The sequence below is a fragment of the Dipodomys merriami genome, unplaced genomic scaffold (assembly GCF_024711535.1).
Source record: "Dipodomys merriami isolate MVZ:Mamm:240054 unplaced genomic scaffold, mDipMer1.0.p SCAF_71, whole genome shotgun sequence".
Lineage (NCBI taxonomy): Eukaryota > Metazoa > Chordata > Mammalia > Rodentia > Heteromyidae > Dipodomys > Dipodomys merriami.
Window position 1 is genome coordinate 2,933,575 of NW_027206302.1, and position 22,502 is coordinate 2,956,076.

At 46.4% G+C, this 22,502-nt stretch overlaps 1 protein-coding gene across 1 annotated transcript in view; it reads left to right on the plus strand.

Annotated features, from left to right (window-relative positions):
- Positions 1–15,088: 15,088 nt before the first annotated feature.
- CUNH1orf94 (chromosome unknown C1orf94 homolog) overlaps positions 15,089–22,502 on the plus strand; it is a 35,232-nt gene continuing 27,818 nt past the window's right edge. Inside the window, exon 1 of the mRNA XM_070008754.1 lies at positions 15,089–16,099. Within this exon, the coding sequence (XP_069864855.1) occupies positions 15,777–16,099 (323 nt within the window). The 5' untranslated portion in view covers positions 15,089–15,776. The remainder of the gene's footprint in view (positions 16,100–22,502) is intronic.

Here is a 22,502-nt window from a genome sequence, read left to right on the forward strand (position 1 = left end):
CTCTCGGAAATGACTCGCTCCAATCCCGCTTCGCGGGGTTCGCGCCGGGGGGCGGGGGGGGGGGGTGAATTATCCCCGGATTAATCACTCCGGAGCCGCTTCTCCGCCGCTCCAAAGGCTGGGGGTGGAGGTGTAAGCCAAGGGAGGGGAAAATATATATATATATTGGGGTGGGGGGTAGGCTCTTCCTCAGCGCCACCTCCACCTCCAGAGAAACCACAAATTACATCTAAAGGATTGTTTATTCCTGTTTGTTTTACCATGGACCGGTGTCTTCTCTTTAAGTTCAGTCCTCGGGTTTTCTTATAAGATCACCATGGATAAGACAACCCCCCACCATGCACACACAAACACACGCACAGTTGACACACACGCACGCACTCATACACTCACGCACATACATGCCTCTTCCACGTTTGGAAATTGAAATGCTGTCTGGGAACGGTAACCAAAAATAAATAAATTTTTTAAGACGCGTTTCCTCTCCAAGTCGTGGCTTTTCGAAGCTGATCATAGGCAGTGGTGGTGCTGGTGGCTTTGAACTTGCAACCTTGGGCTTCGGAGGCGACGCCTAAGCGCCTCATACACCATAGCCTCTCGTACCCCTTTCCAGGATAGGGGCGTGTGTATGTAATTGGGGTTAAGAATTGGGGAGGGGAAACGGGGGGAGTCACCTGTTCCTTGAACCCCAGGGGGTTCCTACCTTAGCTTAAGACAAACATCTGTGGGTGGAGAAGACAGGCTATGTGCGCGGGGTTGGGGGTGGGGAATGAGGTTGGTTGGAGGGCTGTGCGTGAGTTACTTGTACAATTTATCCTCACATTAAATAACCAGACCCTCTGATCTCCTCTCCTCCATCCTCTCCCAGCCTAGGCTCCAAAATCAAGCGAGTGTCTCCTGAAAATCGGAGCCATTTCTCCTCCCCCCTTCCCCCTCCCCCTCCCTCCTTGGCAGCGACTGCCTCCAAACCCCAAGGGCTCGGCCCAGGTCCCCACCCCATCCCCCACCCCGACTCGGCTGCCGTCTCTGTCTGGTCTCTCTACCCTCGGCTCCTCCGCCAGTCACGATGGCTCCTGCGCTGTCTACGCCAAACTCTCCGGCAGCGCGCAGAGACGCTGGGGGAGCTGGGGCCGGGGGTGGGGGGCGGAGGACGCAGGAGGGGACCGCAAGCTGCCAGGCCCGCGGAGGAGGCCCCGGCTGGCGGCTGGAGCGCGCGCGGCGGAAAGGCACCTGCGCAGGGGCGCTCGTACCCCCTCGCCAGGGGCACCCGGGAAAGGTGCTTTAAGGGACTCGCAGAGCCGCCTCGCGATTTGCCCAAAATCCGAGCTCGGGCATCTCCAAAGGCTCCGCAGACAGTAGCAGGGTGACCGGACAGGGGTATTTCCCCATGTGGAAGGGCGAAGAGAGAGACTTCGGGGTGGCAAGCCTGGGCTGGCGGGGGAGGGGAGAGCCCAGAGGGCCGGGCATCCTTGGGGATGTATCCGGAGGGATGTGCTGCTGGGCTATGGTGGTATTGGTCAGGTTGGAGGAGTGGGGGCAGGGCCAGCAGAGTGGACCTCTTTTCCATCCTCTACTCAAAACTTGCTCTCCAGGCCCTCACTTTCGCCACGTGCTTGCTGCGGGTCTTCCTCCCTCCTCCCTACCCCAAGATGTTCCGGTTTCCCAGCATGAGCTCATCTCACAGCTGGGGAGTTTGCCCGCCCCGTGGGTGCCCTCCCCCCTCCCCCCCCCCCCCCCCGGCAGGACAGACGCCTCAGAAATGCAGGCCCCATCCCCACCCCCAACACATTTGCTTTCACGCCCCTCCCAACACCGCCTAGCTGGGTGCCAAGAACCAGCCCAAGCAGCCAGAAAGCCTCAGTGAAAGGCCTGCTTTATATTGCTGGAGCAGTGGGGAGGGGGCTTTTTCTTCCCATTGTCCAACCCCAGCCCCTGAAAGACAGCAGCCAGTAGCCACTGGCCAGGCCTGCCCACCAGCCCTGGAGAGGGAGTGCAGCCAAGAGTGGATGTTGGCCTAAGGGCTGTTGCTTGGGCCTGGTCTGGTTGGGATAGATAGGCTCAAGGCTCCTAACCTTGGACCTTCCTCCTCTCTTGAGGTCCAGGTTCTCCTCCAGAGAAAGGAACTGGCAGTGATGCCCAGGCCCTCTCTGCAGCCCACAGCTGGGCAGAAGAGAGTCTGTAATTGTGCAACTGCCAGCCAGTGGATTTTTCCCTACCCAGAAATCTGCTCTGTGAGTACAACTGGCTGATGAGGTTTACCCTAATACTCTCCCTGGCAAAAAGGAGTTTGTCAGCCTTCTTCCTAGGGGATATGAAGGGGAGGGGCACCCTTTTCATGCCTGCAAACGACCCAGTTCCTCACATCCTCCACCACTGGTTCCCCTCTGATCTATTTGGGTCCACGCATGGTGACTGACCCCCTCCTGTGCTCTGGGCCTTGAGCTCAGCTGTGCTGCGAGCCATGCAGAGAAGCAGTGTGCAGGCCTGATTTGGGAAGGAAGGAAGCTGGGCAGAAGTGAAAACTCACCTCCCCAAAACATCCATAAACCCCATGGCATACTACATAAAGCCATATAGCAAGACACTTAAGTTTTTTTCTGGCCCTTAAAAGGATCAGAAGGCCAATTTAAGGAGACAAGAGGATTTGAGCTGGACCCTGACATCCCGGATTAAGACTTAAACCAGGTGAAGATTCATTTACTCAATAAATATTTATTGAGTATCATTATGTGTCCAGGTGCTTTGCTAGATAAGTAGTAACAGTGTAGTGAACAGTCCTTGACTTCATGAAGGCAGGTATTAAGTAAAAAATGCATAAATATCTAATTAAGGATGTTAATGAAGGAAAAGTTCATATTCAATGAGCGAGTATGAGACCAACTTAACAGGATGTTCTGGGAAGATCTTTGATGAGGTGACCTTGAAGGTGGGATCTAAAATGAAGCAAGATAGACCTGCAAAATGATTTTAAAAGGCCTTGGCAGATCCAGAGCACGGGGGAAGACCTTAAATAAGGAAGGGCTCCAGGTGGAAAAGAGTAGTGGTGCCAGATCAAGGTGAGCAAGGGAGAAATGCCTAGTAGATAAGGGAGGGGCTGAGGCCAGTGTTCCATCCTTTGGGGTCTCATAGGGGGTGGGGAGGAGTGTAAGGATTTTGTTCTGAGACAGTGGGAAATAGTGTGTTAGCTTGTTAGGACTGCCACAACCAAGTGACACAGGCCTGGTGGCTTACCCAACAGACATTTTTTTCTTCAGTTTTGGAGGTCCCCAAATAAGGTGTCCATAAAGTTGGTTTCTGTCTGATATCCATGACTTACACCTATAATACTAGCTACTCAGGAGGTTGAGATCTGAGGATCATGGTTTGAAGCCAGACAAGGCAGACATATCCTTGAAACTCTTCTCTCCAATTAACCAACAAAAAAAACTGGAGGTAGAGGTATGGCTCAAATAGCAGCCAACAGCAAAAACAACAAGCAAGAACTTGAAGCTCTGAGCTCAAGCCCTAGTATTTGTGTACAGGTGCAGATGCGTGCATGCACGCACACACATTTCCTTGAGCTTGTAGTTAGCTATCTTCATATAATCTTCTATGCAAAGATCTATGTCCTAATGTCCTCTTCTTTCTTTTGTCGTTCATGGGGGCTGAATTTTGTGCCTGGGTGCTGACCCTCAGCTCTTCAGCTCAAGGCTAGGGACCTACCACTTGAGTCACAATACCACTTCTGGCTTTTTTCTGCTTATGTGGTGCTGAGGAATTGAACCCAGAGCCTCATGCATACAAGGCAAGCACTCTACCACTGAGCCACCTTGCCAGTCCCCCTAATGTCCTCTTCTTAAAAGACAACAATCATTTTGGACTAGGTCCCACCCTAATGATCTCATTTTAACTTAATGACTTCTTTAAAGATTATCTCTTTAAATGCAGTCATGTACTGAGGGTACTGAGGATTAAGACTGCAATGACTTCAATATATGAATTTGGGGGAGAGGTACAATATAGCTCTTTATTAGAAAGAGGAGAGTGAACAGATGCCAGACAGAATATACAATGTAGAGAATTATCTGTTGGGACTGAGGATGCCTTAGTGGTCATTTGCAGTAAGTGCATGCATAAGGCTCTGCCAGGATTGTGGATAGCAAGACTGCCTTACCAGCAGATACTCTTGGGAAAAATGGATATAGCACTGGTCTAAGAAGTATATTTTTTGCCAGGTGCCACTGGTTCACGCCTGTCATCTTAGGTTCTCAGGAGGCTGAAATCTGAGGATCCAGGTTTGAAGTCAACCTGGACAAGGAAGTCCATAAGACTTACCTCCAATTAATCACCAAAAGCACAGAGGTGGAACTTGGCTCACATGGTAGAGTATAAGCCTTGAGTGGAAAAAGCTAAGGAACAGCACTCAGGCCCTGAGTTCATGCCCCTGTATCAGCACAAAAACATGTTTAAATTTTTTTATTTTATTTTATTGTAAAGATGCTGTACAGAGAGGTTACAGTTACATCAGTAAGGTGCATTTCTTGTTGGGCATTATATTTTCTAGCTGGGTGTTGGTGGCTCACACCTGTAATCCTAGCTACCCAGGAGGCTGAGATCTGAAGATCAAGGTTCCATGAGACTTATCTCCAATTAACCACCAGAAAATCAGAAGTGGTGCCGTGGCTCAGTGGTAGAGCACTAGCCTTGAGCTGAAGAGCTGAGGGACAGTGCCCAGGTCCAGAGTTCCAGCCCCATGACAAGCAAAAATATATATATTTTTTTTTCTTTCCTAGGCAATGGAGCCAAGTGGTGCAGTATGGCTTCTTTATGGAAAATGGAAAGGAAGAGTAGCAGTAGCAAAAGAAAAAAAAAGAATAGCCACTTGGGAGGCTACTTTTAGTAGTATGAACTCCAACAGTCTTAAGTGATGTGGGCAAAGGCAGATCTGGTGACCCTGGGAACGGCTTCAGGTGAATAGAGAAGCAAGAGTTAAAGAGGTTCATGACCCCCTAATGTTCCCCCAGTACAGCCTAGGAGAATATGTCTCTAGCCCAACCCCCAGAGCCAGCTCCCTGCCTTCCTCTTCCCTTCTAGAGATGAACAATAATAGGCAGCCATGGGTCGAGGTCTCTTCACAATATCACATTGCAAAAAAAAAAAAAAAAGTCCAATGCAGTGTAGTGACTTGCCAAGATAAGCCTAATATCTAGATAAGATCAGAGTTTGTTTTAGAAAGAAAATAAAGCCTGATGCTCTGGAGAATTCAGCCTGATTCAAGTAAGGACTGTAGATTCAATGCCCTGAAATTTTCATTCTGACCCAAGAAGAAAATCAAAGAACCGTCTGAAGCTGAGAGAGAAAGAGAGCACACAAATGGGTTTCTTCAGCCCTGTGATGGTAAAGACAGATGCTGGGGGCAAACTAGACTGCAGAGAAGGGCTAGAGCTCCTGGGAGGGGCTTAGAAGGAAAGCCTGGAATCTTAGTTGGAAGTGAGGATTTCAAATTGTATAATCAGCCCAAGCTCAGGGTTTCCAATGATGAGGTCATCACTGTAGTGATGACAGTGATTTTCTTCCCAAGGACAGATGACAGAGCAATTCATGGATGAACAAACCAGGACACCAAGGTAAGCCTGTAGACTTCCAGAACCAGAAAGGAAAGTGGACAAGGGCCACAGCCAGTGCCACTCTTCCAGTACAAAAACCTTGCTGCAAGAGAAACGAGGAAAGGGACAGACCTCACACCAGTAACCAGACAGGACAATCTTTTCTTCTGTGTGCCAAGACCATAAACTACAAGAAAGGCCATCTGAGGCCATTATCTCTCCCAGAAGTTTCTTCAGTTGGCTATGGTATGTATCTTCCTATGGTTCCTTCTGCCTATGCTACTATTCTCTCCCCCTTCTCTCTCTCTCTCTCTCTCTCTCTCTCTCTCTCTCTCTCTCTCTCTCTCTCTCTCTCTCTCTCTCTGTCTCTCTGATTGTCACCCTCTTAGGTAGCCTTCTCTAAACTCTCCCCCGCACACACTCCTTGCAGAGTTAGGTGGCCCTTTCAGCCTGAAAGCCAACGGATATCGCAAATACCAATGTTTCCTATATGGGATAGACCAGAGATCCTCAATTGAGGATGATTTTTGCCTCCCTGGGGACATCTGGAAACAGAGACTAGAATTACTGCTATACATTATCCATTGCATAGGTGGAAGCTCCCTCCACCTCAAAGAGTTATTCAATAATGCTGAGCTGTCATTGAGAAGTGAATGCCTACCCAGAACTACCTCTCCCAGCCACCTACGCAGTTGGGTATAATCTGATACAAGGTCCTAGCCAGAAATGGAAACGAGTGAACTGGATACCAAGAAATTATGGCTAGCAGAACCACAAGACAGAAGTAGCCTGGGTCTCCAAGTCTCCCCCCGCAGGAAAGTCACCTACCAAATCACAAACAGCACAGGACCAGTATATGAGAAATTCCCATTGGCAGTGTTAGCGTTGAGGTACTGGAAGGTTGCTGTAGCGGCTAGCAATGCCCTTATACATCTTTCCTCATTTTTCCCATGATACTCTGTGTAGTCATTCATTAACTCTTCAGTCCACAAACATTTGATGCTGAGAAGACTAATATTAAAAAATAAGACATTACCAGTGGACCTTGACCTGGGAGAAAGTTGATGGTTGATTGAGAAGAGTTAAATGGCAAAGCACAATTCATTATGCTAAAAGAGCTACAGGGTGTGATGAAAACAAGCAGCTTAGGCTACAGGGAGAGAGGCAGGTGAGAAGTAGCACTTTCCAGAAAGAAAGCAAAGTAGGCCGATGGGTGAGAGAAGGTATAACATGAGGAATCTGCAGCAGCCCAGGATCCCAGGGCAAAGAGAAAGGGCACAAGGGAGCAACCTACCTCTCTGTTCTATGGCTCTCCAGGCTCTGTAATTGTCAGCTCTCTCATTCCCTCTCACCTAGTCGACTGACAGCTCCTAAGGCAGCCAAAACCTTACTGTGCCTCCCAAGTCCCCACTTTCTGTATTGTGCCCGGCCATCTCTATTCCTGGGTGATCTACAAGGCCCTCCCTCCCTTTCAGCCTGTTCAGAATGGAGCAATCCATCCCATCTAGTCTCTGCTCATTTCCTCATCTCATCAGGAAATGGTTTCCACATCTATCCAGGTTATTGAGCCAGAAACTTTAGGGTACACCCTATACTCCCCTCCCACTCAGCTTTCAGGCCCTAACACTCTCAGATCCTAAGCAGTGACCCCAAGTTCCAGAACAGAGGTGGGTGTCTTCTTTGATACCAATTACCTTTTTAAAGCACCAACCTGACTTCACAGTGCTCCTCTGCCTTCCGAGGATTGTCTGCGTGGCCTACAGAGTGAAATCCAGAGCTCCCACTTGACCTTCCCTACAAGAGCCTCCCTACAAGAGCCTTGCTTTCTGGCCAGACTGAAGTTTTCCTCCTCCTGACAATCTGAGGCTCTCATACTCCTGCAAGGAATCATGCTTTCTTTCACCCTTTCCTCAAAGGTATGAATTTCTCTGCCTGGAATGCTCTCCTCCTCTTCCTGTGTCTGAGCTTTTACTACTTTTCCTTCAAAATTCAACATAGCATCAGTTCTTCCAAGTAATCTCTGCTGGATAGATGGACAGAGGGACAGATGAATTAGGTAGGTGAGTGAATGAACAGTGGATAGATGGGTGGACAGATGAATTGGTGGATGGATGGATGAATGGATGGGTGGATGGATAGAGAAATGAATGGGTGACTGATTGAATGCATGCTTCAGTAGTTTGTCAGTAATGTTTGTGGAAGGGACTCAAAGGTATCTCTCCTCTCAACTTCATTCTTTGAGTTCCTTGAAGAAATGCCCTCACTGAGTTATGATTTAACGTTATGCTCTCTGTCTTCAGAGAACCCCGATGTGAGAAACTGACCAACTTAATGGCATTTCTGTCTTTTATGAAAACAGAATTGAATATATGGCCCACTATGTCATTCAGTGTCCTTTATACAAGGACTCATGATAAATTCATGCTTGGGGTTATTTCCAGGAAACATTTTGTCTCTGCAGATGAAGATGTGTATTTTCTGCTGTCAGAAAATAAAAACTCTGCCACCCGACGTGTTTCCATTTTTGCTTTAGCTGACAAATAAGGATACCCAGTTTTATTACCTTATTACCTCCATGCAGTCTGACCAATTCAGGTCCCCGAAAGTAGCAACTCTTTCTGCCTTTTTTTAGAGGCAGTCTATTCTAGCTTTATTCTTCAGTGCCATATTTTGTACTTTTTAATCTGAAAGCTGCCTCAAATCAACTCAGCAGTAAGCTAGTTGAGGTTTTAAACACATGCATCTTGATGACCAGAGGCTCAGCATGGAACTCAAGGAAGGCAGGACAAAATACCAAGCTTCTAGTTGACAAGGACCCCATAAAAGGCCTTTCCAGGAATCCCTGGAATACCTATTATAACTAGGATCTGACAGAATGATCAAAGCATAAGGGGATGGGTCAACTAAATTCTGGGTTTGTTACTGCCTTCCTGGGGTACCTCTGCAAGCCATCTTCTTTTCCCCTGTTAACTATGGTCTCCCTTTTCCCCAGCTTTAGGTGGAGAACTCTTAGGCAGCCAGTTTTACATTATAAGGTTGCTATAATAATAACAGCTGATAATGGTTCTTTCATTGAGAGGACATCATGAGCCAGGCACTGGATTGAGAACTCTCCTATGTGGGCAAGGAAAGAGACAATAACAAGAGCTAACCCCACACCCAGAAATGGCAAGATATTGCTGATGATATTGCTAGGAGAGAGATGTCACTGAGACATAGCTTTGCTTCTAGAACACTGGAAGCTCCTTTTCAAAACCTTGGAGATGGTTAGCTTTTCTGCAGCCCTGTTGCTAAGACAACATCTAGGGAACCCAGTCCCGTAAACATGGCGTAACTTCCTCTTCCTCCACTTCTCATTGCTTGTTCCTTAAGATGTTTACCTGAGCTGGGTGCTATAGTCCTAGCTACTTAAGAGGCTGAGATCATGGCTCAAAGCCAACCCCAGCACAAAAGTCTGTGAGTCTTATCTCCAGCAACAAGCAGGAAGTGGGAGTGTGGCTCAAGAGGTATGGCACCAGTCTTGAGTGAAAAAGCCAAGGGGAAGCATAAGGCCCAGTATCATCACTAAAAGAAGGAGAGGAGGAAGAGAAGGAAGAAGAGGAAGGAAGAGGAGGAACAGGAGGAAATAAAAGAAAAATGGAAGAGGAGGAAAGAAAAGAAAAGAAAAATTTGCCTGAGATTTAATCTAATTTGCCCAGCCTCTGGGCAGCCTGAGCCATTAGGCAAACAATTCATCCTAGGAATAAAAGCAAGAATCTTCTCTATTTTTTTTCCAGGTCTACAAAAATGTTGAGATATGAATATTTCCATTAGTAGCCCCACCATACAAAGAAAGAAAACTACAACACTGAAATCAGTAAATATTTAATTAAATGCAAAGTGTAACATTATGTCAACTTCATTAACTGTAGAATTTAGTAGTCATAAAAATTTCATTACATTTGATCACAATTTGTAGGTTGGAATTTTCTCATTGCATAAAATTTCCCTGGTAGGCACCAAGTTTGGTGGGCAGTCATAACTGATCATAAGTTAAATAAATTACAGCCAAAAGCTTTCAAAACAAAATAGCCAAAATCCTCATAATTTTCTTTTCTAGCTGAAAAGTTCCATTTATTGTGAGAGATGGGTGAAATGAACAAAATGCATTCAGATGAGAAATAAAGCCTGTAGAGTAAGCCAGTTTGAGGCCTATATGGATTTCTATTTTTGTGTTTATTTATTTATATTGTTATTTATATTTTTGCTGTTCCTAAGGTTTGAACTCTGGACCTAGGTGCTGTCCCTGAGCTCCTTTTACTCAAGGTTAACACTTTACCACTTGAATCACAGCACCACTTCTGTTTTTTACTGTGATTAATTGGAGATAAGAATCTCTGAGACTTGGGACTGGGAAGGTGGCTCAGTAGTAGAGCGCTTGCCTTGCATGCCTGAGGCCCTGGGTTCGATTCCTCAGCACCACATAAGCAAAAAGAAAAATGCCGGAAGTGGCACTGTGGTTCAAGTGGTAGAGCGCTAGCCTTGAGCTGAAGAGCTGAGGGACAGCGCCCAGGCCCAGAGTTCAGGCCCCATGACCGGACCCCCCCCCAAAAAAAAAGAATCTCAGACTTTCCTGCCCTACTGGTTTTGAACCACAGTCCTCAGATCTCAGCCTCCTGTGTGGTTAGGATTACAGATATGAGCCACCAGCTCCTAGCTTGCTTGTTTTTGAGACAGGGTTTCAGCATGTAATCCAGGCTGAGTTTAAAGTCTCAGTCTATCACCCAGCTTCCTGAAAGCTTATTCTCTGGAATCTTTGTCTTCAGTGCTAGGAATCCAAACAAAGGCCTTGCTCATGCTAGCGAAGAATTTTACCCTAAGGTAACTGCCCCCCCCCAACCTTTTATTAAGATGTGTTCTTGAGGAGAGAGGGAAGTTGACACAGGATCCCTCTGTGGGCCCAGGATGGTTTAAAAACTCATTATGTAGCTCAGGCTGGCCTCAAAACCATGATCATCTGCTTTCACCTCTCTAGTGCTGGGATTACATGTATGCACCAACATCATACTCAGCCTAATTAAGATTCTTAGAGTCCAGGGGCTGGGAAGGTGGCTCAGTGGTAGAGTGCTTGCCTTGCATGCATAAGACCCTGGGTTCAATTCCTCAGCACCACATAAGCAGAAAAAAGCTGGAAGTGGTGCTGTGGCTTAAATGGTAGAGTGCTAGCCTTGAGCTGAAGAGCTGAGGGACAGTGCCCAGGCCCAGAGTTCAGGCTCTACAACTGACAAAAATCAATCAATCAATCAATAAAAATACAATAGCCACTACCACTTAAAATAAAAAAAAGATTCTTAGAGTCCAGGGTATGCCTACTTTGCCAGATTTTCTAACCTGTCTCTATTTGTGGCAAGGATAGGAGGCAGATGATAAAGTCTTCTGTAAGATTGGTAGGAAGTGTCACTTCCTCTGAGGCTTTCCTGGTTCCATACAGAAAAGGAGGGGGAAAAACCCAGAATCCTCCACAATGATAGTCAACATAGTAAGTGCCAGACTACCTTCCAAGCTCTTTACATGCATTATCTCAATTGTCACAAAACAACTCTACGAGGTCAGTATTTTATTATCTCTGTTTGGTAGAAAAGCCAACTGAAGCATAAAGAAGTTGAACAACCCGCCCAGGGTTATATGGGTGGGTAGTGAGGGGGAATTTAAGAACCCTTTCAAGCTAAAAATAATTCTTAGATAAAATACCATCTGTGGCTATTAACCGCTACACTTCAGGCTCTAAAAAAAAAAAAAAAGCAAAGACCAAGTCAAGCCTCTCTTCTTTGTGACTCTATCCAGTAGTTCTGAGTGCATAGATTACGGTGCAACATGAATGTAACTTCATGCATGTTGAAAGGAGACTGGAATAAACTCGTCTGTCCTACACCTGTTCTGTTTTAATTAAAATTAAAACACCACATGGTGGCTCGTAGCTACCATATTAAATGTAACTTCTTAGTTTCTAAGCAGTAACGTTAATGCGAAATCTTCATGAAGCTGTGTCTCTGTCTAGGCTAGTGGACTTGATTCATCTCTGGTCCCTATTCTTTACACAGTGTGGTCCAAGAGAGATGCTCAAAACCAGCCTAGCTGCTGGGCACTGGTGGCCTATGCCTGGAATCCTAGCTACTCAGGACGCTGAGATCTGAGGATAGTGGTTCCAAGCCAGCCTGAACAGAAAAATCCCTGTGAGACTCTTATCTCCAATTAACCACTCAAAAAACCAAAAGTGGAGCCGTGGCTCAAAGTGGTAGAGCGCTATCCTTGAGCAAAAGAGCTCAGGGACAGTGCCCAGGTCCTGAGTTCAAGCCCCACACCATTCCTGACAAAAAAAAGAAAAAAGAAAAAAAGTAGCTTGGAAAGGAACAATCTCCCCAGTTGTCTCCCCTCCCCCTTCTCCCCCCATCCCCAACAAAAGTTCTGGCTCAGAAACTGGCAGGCGTTTCAACGCAATCAACAAGCAAACCAATATACTGCAGGGTTATGTGCTTCTGCTGGGCCAGGTGTTATTCTAACAATTACTATGTGTTAAGCAATTACTAATAGAACAACTAGGACAGTTCTACAAAGTCAGCATTCTTTAGCATTCTTTATCATCATGCTATTTTACAGATGAGGAAACCAAGTGTTTTATGGGTTGCAGAATTCATTCATATGTTGAAGTCCCAACTCTGGCCCTCAGAATGAGGCAGCATTTGGAAGTAAGGCTTTTAAAGAGATGGGCCCTAATTCAATATAACTAGTGTTCTTTGGAGATAAGATTATAACAACGACATACACTAGGAGAGACCCTGTGAAGACAAAGGGACAAGAGAGTCATCTATACACCAGGTAGAGGGTCCTCAGAATGAAACCCATCCTGCCAGCACCTTCATCTTGAGCCTCTAGCTTCCAGACATGTGAGGAAATAATCATCTATGTTTTAACCCATGATCTGTGGTACTTTGTTATGGCAGACCTGGGGAAAAAATACAAGGTACATAATAACTATTGAAATCTGAATTTGAACCCAGGTTGCCTGATTCTAGAGACCATGTATTTTGCAATAATAGAAATGTTCTCTATGCTGTCCAAAATGATAAGTATTAGGCACATTGGACTCTAACGCACCATGTGGCTGGTATAGGTAAAGACTTGAATTTTTAATGTTAAAATACACTTCTAATGCCAGGTGCTGGTAGCTCACATCTGTAATCCTAGCTACTCCAGAAACTGAAATCTGAAGATGGATGGTCAAAGCTAGCCTGGGTAGGGACATCATGAGGTTCATACCCCCAGTTAACAACCAAAAGGCTAGAAATGGAGCTGTAGGAGAGCTCCAGCCTTGAGCAGAAGAGTTAAGGAACAGAGCTCAGGTCCTGAGTTCAAGCCCCAGTACTGGCACATACACACACACAAACAAGTAAAATTCAACTTCAAACAGTACTATGTGGCTAGTGGCTGCCACACTGGATGTAACTTTGTATAGTTTCTAAGCAGTAATGTTTATGCAGAATAAGTACACTTCTCTGTGTACTTAAAAAAATGCTTCCATCCTTTCTCCTTATCCCTGCTGTATTTCCCTTTATTCCAGTCCTTTCTGATTTAGTCCCTCCTGCATGGTTTCCTGATAAGGTACAGAGAGAAAGAAAGAGGGGGAGGGCTGGCTTTCCTGAATCCTGTGGCCTAGGCAATGCAGGGTTGTTGGCACTCTGCGTTAAGCATGGGTGTTAGCCAACCAAATGCCAAGCAGCACAAACACAGAGTGACATTTTCAGAACTATTAATATTTCATCAGAAATGATCACTTTTCCTTTAAATACACTATCTTAAAAGGTTTTTCTACATTCTTAACTATAATTTTATTCAGTCTAGGTCCTCAGAATTTTCCCCAAAGGAGCACAATTCCAATTTTATAATGAAAATGAAAGGAGGATGAAGCTCAGATTTCAAAACTCAGAGTCAACATTTCCAGGAACTCAGCCCATCTGTAAAGAGCAAGACTGTGTATTAGGCACCTACTGCATGCCAGACACTGTATATACAGTATACTATCCGTCCATCCAACAAATATTTATTGAGTGCCTACTGAGTGCCAGAAATGTTATCATCATTTTTCAGAAGAGAGTTTTCTGTCATCCTTCCAATCCATCTCAAGTGTCCTTCCTAGACCACCATCTAATGGTGCCTGTCCTTCCCTCTCCATTGCTTAGCTTTGTTAGGTATTTTCTACCAGAGCCTTTATTTCATCCATAATTATAGCTTCTCGCCTTACTGGTTAGCTATTTGTCCTCCTCCATTGGAATATGACTGCTTAAGAGCAAGGGCTGGACCCATTTTGCTCAGCCTCTTGCTTTTCCAGTGCCCAGCAACTCACCTGGCACAGAAGAATGGGCCACATGGGTCTTGGGGGATGGAAAAGCAGATGCCAGGTTCACACAACTAGAATACAAGGCAGTATCAACCCTGCAGACTTCTCCAGGCTGCCATCTTCTCCTGTCTGCCTCCACTCTTTTCCCTTCTTTCTCTGCCTTTTGGAAGTCCTTCCCAGGGTGGGGAGCAACTGCTGGCTTAGGGGTCAGGCAGCTGGGGCAAAGGTATTGTGTCAGCTCTCAGTTTAAATGAGCAACAGGTACCTATCATCAGTGAAGAACTAATGGAGCCACTGGGCAGGCAGGCTTTGTGACTCATGCTTGTGATCCTAGCTACTCAGGAAGTGGAGATGTAAGGATCAGGGTTTGAAGCTAGCCCAAGCAGAAAAGTCCATGAGATTCTTATCTCCAATTAACCAGAAAAAAAAAAAAAACACAGGAAATTGAGCTGTGGCTCATGCAATAGTTCCAGTCGAGCAAAAAAAGCAACATGAGAGTACAAGACCCCGAGTTCAAGCTTCAGAGCTAGGGTCAGCCTAGAGGCCAAGGACAGGGATCTAGTCCTAGAGTCCTGGGGTTTGAATCTCAGTCTCCCACCGCCTAGTGGACCTTGGAATAACCCCTTTGTGACTTTGAAACTCGAGTTTCCTCCCATCGTGCAGGACGGTTTGAGAAGTTGGTCCTCCTTTCACGAGCCTGAATAGGATTGAACATGGGCCCAGTTCTTGGCACAAAGTCAGAGCTCCTTCCAGAAAAGCGGTTAGGAATAAAACCTGGCAGACCTAAGGGCAGGGCCCTGGCAGGCCCGAGCAGGCGAGTGTGGAGGGACAGGATGCTGCCTCAGTCCCTGGGAGGTCCAGCTGTCTGTGCCCCCCATCCCCCCAACCCCCCCCCCACCCCCACCGCCCCTGCGCCGGCCCGCGCACGCGCACGGAGCCGTTTGCGTTTGAACCTACAGAAAGAACTCCAGAGCTCGACGGACGGCAAGGGGCTGGGAGCCATTGGCAGACAAACTGCCCCGCCTGGCCCACCAGCGCCCTTTTAAGGGTTGGGACCCGCAGGGTGCCCATCTCAGCCCCGCGCGGGGGAGGGGCGGGTGTCTTCTGGGGGGGGGGGCGGTGGGTCTTAGGCAAGTAGGGTGGCCCACCCGGTGGCAAGTTGGAGATTGTTTCCCCAGAAGGCGCAACAGCCACGCAGCCTTGGGGGACAGGGACCGAAGCGGGCAGCAGGGAGAACAAAAGCCAGGCCCTAAGACTGGGCGGGGGCCCTTAGTCCTCCGTGTGCTCAGGGGGGGTGGGGCTGGGGGTGTCCCAGGAAAGTCCAAGCTCCAGAGCCTCCATGGTGGGCTCCTGCTCACAGGGAGCCTAGCATGGTGCCAGGCCCTCGACCCCGCCTTCTGTATGGCTTGCTGGGCAAGAATGGGCTGAGCCCCAGGCACCACAGAGAATCACGGGGTGTCGCCACGGGGGCCTGCCAGCTTTTGCGGGGAGAGCCCATCCTCCCCCTCCAGCTGTTCCCAGATGTCATTCTGCCCGCCCAGGCACCTGGTTCCTGAGCTCCGAGGGATTCCACGGTTACTAAGCTACTGGTTTTTGTTGACTTTTAAATATTTTCTTCTAAGGGGGAGGGGGAGGAGGGCCAAAGTCAGGGGAGAGCAAATCAAAACAAGCCAAAACAAGCCCCAAAGAAGGCCACCCTCCGTCCACCAGCCCCACACAAACCAAAGGCCTTTGAATATAACGGCTTGGCTGGAGGAACGGCCAGACAGAACTGACCTGCTGTTCCCAGGCCCCGTCCTCAGCTCCCTTTCTGGTGAATGAGGGGCGGTGGATGGTCCCTCTGTCTTCCAGCCCTGGGTGGACAGAGGGGCTTCCAGAAAGAAAGAAGGATGGCCAGTGGGAATGGACTCCCTTCTTCTTCGGCCCTGGTGGCCAAACGTCCTTCCGCCCTGGGGCCATTCCCCAGATATGTCTGGATCCACCAGGACACACCCCAAGACAGCCTAGACAAGACTTGCCATGAAATCTGGAAGAGGGTTCAGGGCTTGCCTGAGACCCTGCAGCCCAGGACCACCATGGAGCAGCTCTCTGCCCCCATGGTTGGGACTCCAAGAGACCATGAGCTCAGCTTCCAAGAAGAGTGAGTACCCTTCTATCTGGTTGGCAGCAAGGGAGGAGGGGAGGAGTTGAACTCTGACCTTCTGGGGGAATGTTCTGGACCACTGTTTAGCCTGGTTCAATTTTAAATGTTGAATTCTTTCCCTCCACATCCGTAGTCCTGTGTCTAAATCTTTATAGAGCTGACCAAGGTCCTGAAAGTCGCCCAAAGGAAGGTCCCTGCCAGTGTGGCATAGCACTCCTTCCTTTCATTGGCTCAGTAAGGGATCTAAATGCACAGACACCGCCCTCCCCACCCCACCAGAATGGCTCTGAAGTTCTTGATGAGACATCCTAGCCAAAGTGGAGAGCTAGATGGTTCATGACTATTCCCAGAGGCAACTAGAAGATCCTTCCTAGTCAGGCATCCGCACAGATGAGCCTGCTGGTTTTAAACCACATCTGGAATTTCCTAATACAGGGAGCCAGCTGTCCCATTCAGCCTCCACAGCAGCGCCTGCAAGAGCGCACATCAAAATATTTACTGGGAAGGCATTGACATATTCAGAGGACATAATAGAAAATTAAAGTGCGGGAAGATGGTTGTAAATAGCCAGTTTCCTGGATGGGAAAATCCCCTGTCTGGAAATAGGAGAGCGAAGTGTTTCTCCACTAGGGTAAAAGTTGCAGAGATATTCTTGGGGTTGAATATTTGCAAAGAGAGGGAGGAAGAAAGAACCAACCTTGTTAGGAAAGGGAAGGAGATCACCTTGGGTTACAAGTGCCACTGGTAAGCATTTATTTGATACCTCATCTCTTCACAGTGGCCTCCAAATGTTAATTAATCTTCCCAGAGTCCCCAAGAAGCAGGTATTACTGTCCCCATTTTACAGATGGACTGTGTTAATAATTAAGTGCTAATTGATAATTAGGTGATAATTAAGTCTTGTCTACTCCAACACATGCTCCAGCTCAGTTCAGAGATTCTCTGAGCAGAGGCATTTATCAGCTGCCTCTGCTTCTGGGATACCTAAGCAAAGTGCTAAGAAGAAAAGCAAAGTAAACCTGATCATTCATGTCTTGTGTACTCCCTGCTAACCTTTTTCAAGCTTTTTCACTTGCTACAGATGAAGGCAAAAGGCACTATGGCTATCCCTTTCTTCTCTGGCCCTGTGCTCAGCATGGCATGGCTCAGACAAGAATGATCTGCCTACAGCCAAAATCCTGCTGTCAGGCCTTTTGGTGGCACTGAGCTCTTCTCTCCTGCCCATTGCCATCTGCTCTGAGACAAGGGCCTTGGCAAAGGGACTTTGGGGCTGGACTCAGCTCTCATTGGCCAAGGAGCTGATTGTCCACTTTGTAGACCAAAGGTCAGTAGCAATTTCCAGTAGATGGCACCCTCTTTGCCAGGTCACACTGAATTAATGGAGACAGAGTCTACTTCCAGTTTGTACTTGGCTGAAAGTTGAACTGGCGCACCTCTGGCCAGTTGATTCACTCCATTTGGCCTTGATTTCCTCATCTGCAAATTGAGGATGATGTGCTTGGCCTTGTCCACCTCAGAGTTGATAATGAGGATCAAATGTGATGGGAGACAAGGAAGTAAAAGATGCATTAGATAGAAGAGGCCACCCTTGATATGCAGTGCATAGACTTGAGGCATTTGTGTCATTGTCATTGTCACTGCTGTTGGCTTTAATCTTGGGCATCACATTGTGCCCTACAGACCCTAGGATGATCCAACAGCTCCCTTGGAGTGAAATAGGCTGGGTGCTAGGCCTTGATCTCCACTTCATCCAGAGCTGTTCAGCTTATTCTGTTTTACTCACTGGAGTTCTAAGTAAGGTTATGTTGGCAAAGAATTGTGCTACTGAGAAAAGAGCTAGAAACCATTAACTTACATGGGGGGGGGGGGCGGGGAGAAAGACATTTTCATGGTATAAACCAACATGTAGAGCTACTGGAATTAAAAAAAAAAGTCTGGGCAGGTAAAGTCAGAGAACCCCAGCTTCAGCTGCCTTGTGCCAGCTATTTAGTTAGCAGCTGTTTATCTGAGCCTTGTTTTCCTCATTTGCCAAATGGAGATGGTAACTGTGTTTTACAGGGTTGTTGGTCACTAAATATGATAAAAAGTCCTGGTAGCAATTAGGATTTGTAAAAATCCCTTATAATAATTTCTTTAAGCTATACAACTTTCACATAAGATAGAAGCAATTTTAAATACCTTATCTTTTTTTCTTTTTACTTTTTATTGGATAAAACTTCCAACTTATAAAACAGCATAGTACAGTGACCACCTGTGTCCCTAGCACTGAGTTTTAATAATTATTAAATCGTACCATTCAGGTTTCAGTTGCTCCCTTCCCCATTTTTAAATAAAGCTCTCTCTCTCCCTCTCCCCCACACCCCCACTCTCTCTTTAATAGAAGAAGCAACTGAGGGTTGATTTTTTTTCAGGGGAGGAAAGGAAGGGTTCTTTTCTTTTCTTTGTCTTAAGTCTTACCCATTAGGGAGGTGGTTGTTTGAGAAATGAAACCTGGGACCATCTTAGCCATAATGTGACACTGGTGGCTGCTTTCCCTTTTAAAAATGTGGTGTTTTGGGTGAGTCATGACATTTGGGAGTCCCCTGTTGTGAGTGATCACACATAGATTTCAGTCCAGGGAGCTGTCCACAGTATATGCATGCATGCGTGATGCTTGCAAGCCCACCAGTCTTTCTGCTGATAGACTTGGTTGTGGTGATGTCTTCTTCTAATGGGGTAGCTAGGTAAGTTCTAAAATTCTAGTTATCCAAATTTTTTTCTTGACCCTATCCTTATATGTCATAAAACCCCAGACATCTCAAGTTAGATAGCACTCTCTGAAACCATTTTCTGCCACTTGGATCCTTGCCAAGTAGGTGCCCGCTTGCATAGATTATTTTTTATATAGTTTTTTAAAATGTTATTAATTTTATCTATTTCCTTCTTTATATGATACCGAGGAATTGAACGTAGGGTCTCATGCATACTAGGCAAGCACTCTACCAATAAGCCAAATTACCAGCCCTCACATATATTCTTAGATGAAGAGATATCATCTCCCAAGGTAGTTCTGACCCCATTTGTGAACTCTCTCATAAGGTCATTTTCTTCCTGTAACTGAAGTCTGTCTCTATCAGACTAATACTCATTGATCTGGATTCTGCCCTTCAGGGCTCCAAAATAAATCTATCCTCTCCTCTCAATAGCTCTTTAGGTGGTAAGAGATGACAATCACATCCTAGGATTTCTTGTCTCTACAAGCTAAATGCCTCTGGTTTTCGGAGTTACCCTTCACATGCCAACTTGGTTGTTTTCCTGCTAGCATTAATGGTCCTCGAGACACAGGGGTTCCCCAGAATCAAGTTCAATAATCCAGGCATAGTCTAGTGTGTGCTGACTAGGTCTTCACTGCCTACAGTCTGTGTTCCTGTTAGTGGCCATTAATACCACACTCTTTTCCTTTTATACTGACTTTGCTCTATAAATGCATCTGGAGTTCATTGATTGAAATATTTACTAAGCCTCTATCATGTGTGTGAAACTGTACTAAAAGTTAGAAGAGTCAGGTACTGGTGCCTCACACATCAATCCTAGCCTCTCAGGAGACTGAGATCTAAGGATTGCAGTTTGAAGCCAGCCTGGGAAGCAAAGTCTGTGAGACTCTTAATCTCCAATTAGCCATCAGAAAACCAGAAGTGGTGCTGTGGCTCAAAGTGGTAGAGCACTAGCCTTGAGCAAAAGTGCTCAGGGATAGCATCCAGGCCCACAATCAACAAAGCAGCAACAAAAAAAGGAAGAAGAAAAGAGAAAAAAAGTAGGAGAAGAGAGCTGTGAACCAAACAAAGCAAGTGAAAGTTTATAATAATATATAATATATATGACATAAAAACTATGATAACTTCACAATGGAGAACTAGTATTTTGTTGGAAGAGATCAAGGATGAGCAAATACAAATAAATGACATAACTTCAGCTAACAATGCTGGAAATAAAACACAATAAAGTAACTATAAGAGTCCCCTTGGCTGGCATTTCAGATCCTCTTAGTGAGCCTTAGATGCTTAGAAAGAGGTGTGATAGTCAAGTGCAGAACCTAGGAAAGACATCCAGGCAAGATGGAGAACAAATGCGAAGACCTTGAGGGAGAAATGAGCTTTGAAAGGGCAGTCCAGAGGAGCTAAGAGATGGATATGTGGCCTAAGGTGACATCAAAGGGTGGCAAGCAAAGTGTTAGGGATGTGGGGGCACCTCTTGATGAAACTCAGCTTTATTGGACAAAGTTGTAGTATGGCTGCAGAGGTTTTCCAGGAGTGTAACACTGCTAAGTCTACTCTTTTGCAGAGATCTAGCAAGCCTCATGTGCAGAGATGGCTCATAGGGGTGTGAGCAAGGCAGTTGGAAGCTTCTGGGGAGGTTCAGATGCAGTAATCCAGGTGAGAGCTCATGGTTAAGGGAGTGGAGCCACAGCACCTGCAGCACAAATGGAGACAGTCGGGGGGTTCAGTGTGCACTTGTGAGAGGAGCCAGACGACCCACAATGGCTTAGAACACATGAACAGAGACATCCAAGTAGGATTCAGGCTTTCAGCTCCTGGGTGAATGATGGTACCCATTTATAGAGGAGGAGAAGAAGTGGGAGAAAAGCATTTTGGTAAGATATCGGTGGTTCTTTTGAGAGTCAATGAAACTACAAAATTTTGCTCAGTTATTTCTTTCTTCCCTCTCCCCCCCCTTTTTTTCTTTTTTCTTTTTTTTTTTTTTGGTCAGTCATGGGGCTTGAACTCTGAGCCTGGGCACTGTCCCTTAGCTCTTCAGCCCAAGGCTAGTGCTCTACCTCTTGAGCCACGGTACCACTTCCAGTTTTCTGGTGGTTAATTGGAGATAAGAATCTCATGGATATTCCTGCCCGGGTGGGCTGGCTATGAACTGTGATCCTCAGAACTCAGCTTCCTGAGTAGCTAGGAATACAGGCATGAGCCACCAGCTCCTAGGATCAGTTATTTCTTGATCAGTCTTAAATTTGGGCACAGAGAACTGTGGCAAAGATGTTTTACTGACTTATTTCAAGGACTCCATATTCATTCATTTCCCTCACCACTAAAGCTTCACAGTGTCAGAATGGGGGGTTGGGGATTTTCTGTTCACTCCAATGCTCAGATTAAGGAGGGGCATTTGTTAATTCTCCCATTTTTGGATCCCATCAACAAAGACTTATTGTTACCTTCTGGGGTCCAGAAGGTGCTGAGTTCCAGGGATTCAGAGATGAATCAGACTGAAGCCCTTGCTTCCAAGGGCTCCCAATTAGTGAATGGGGTACAACAAAGATTCATCTAAAAACAGAACATGCAATAAACATTTATAACATTTAGTTACACCTGCTATTTGCCCAACAATGTCTGAAAGAGGAATGGAGTGATGGAAAGATGGAGACAGCCTCTATCTTCCTTGGAGGAGCTTCAGTGTCTTTTACAAGGCGTCCAGTGGCACAAGATAAAAAATAGTGCTGGGTAGGAAAAGCAGTGCTGCGGAATCTTCCTATGGGCCATGCCTGGCTTGGGAATGTATCCCACACAGGGGAAGGGAAGAAAGCTAAAGGGTCTAAAGCTAAGTCCTCCCTGCACTGTGAGTGTGAAGGAAGGAGGTGGGCGCAGTGCCTTGGGAGCGGAGGATGCCATGATTCCTGATAGTCCTGAAGGTGTCTCTAGGTGAAAGTTTTCCCGGAGCTAGCTCTCAAGGCACCTATGGAAGAGTCCAGCAGGTTCAGGGCAGGACAAGGGTAGGGATAGAGGATAGTCTGGCTGGGTGTGGTCAACTTGTGCGACTGCTTCCAGGTCCTTGTTGACTCCTTGTTGTCAGATACAGTGTTTTGTTGGTTTGCAGAGTCCAGAGATTTTGGTGAGCATCTTTCTAAGCCAAGACCTTAGTAGCAGGGATTATATCTTTAGAAAGAAAAAAACTTTGCTGAAGCATTCAAAACCAAACCAAACAAAGACAAAAAGCAAATACAGAAAGGATTTCTTGTCCGGCAGCTTTGGGGAAGGAAGAAGTGTGTGCCACGTGGCATTTCACTTACCTTGGTAGATCTTGGCTGCTGGTTCTCACCCCATAAGCCAACTAGCCACTTCACCCATGGGTGAAGCCGATGAGATTTGGGAACCCAAGGTGCTACCTTGTGTGAATTGCTCTCCCAATGAGCCATGAAACAATTGAATGAAGCTTGCTTTTCTGGAAGAGTTGCTTAAGATACGCATCTTTTTATTATGATTTTCAAGGTACGAGTGCAAGGAGCAAGACCCACACGTGGAAACTTGAGCTGGTATTCCAGAGCAGAAACCAGTGCTGAAGATTTGTTTTATTTTTTGTCTAAAGCCTCCAGCGTCCTCTCAGATACCTCTTTGATAGCCTTGGGAGAGTCAGATAC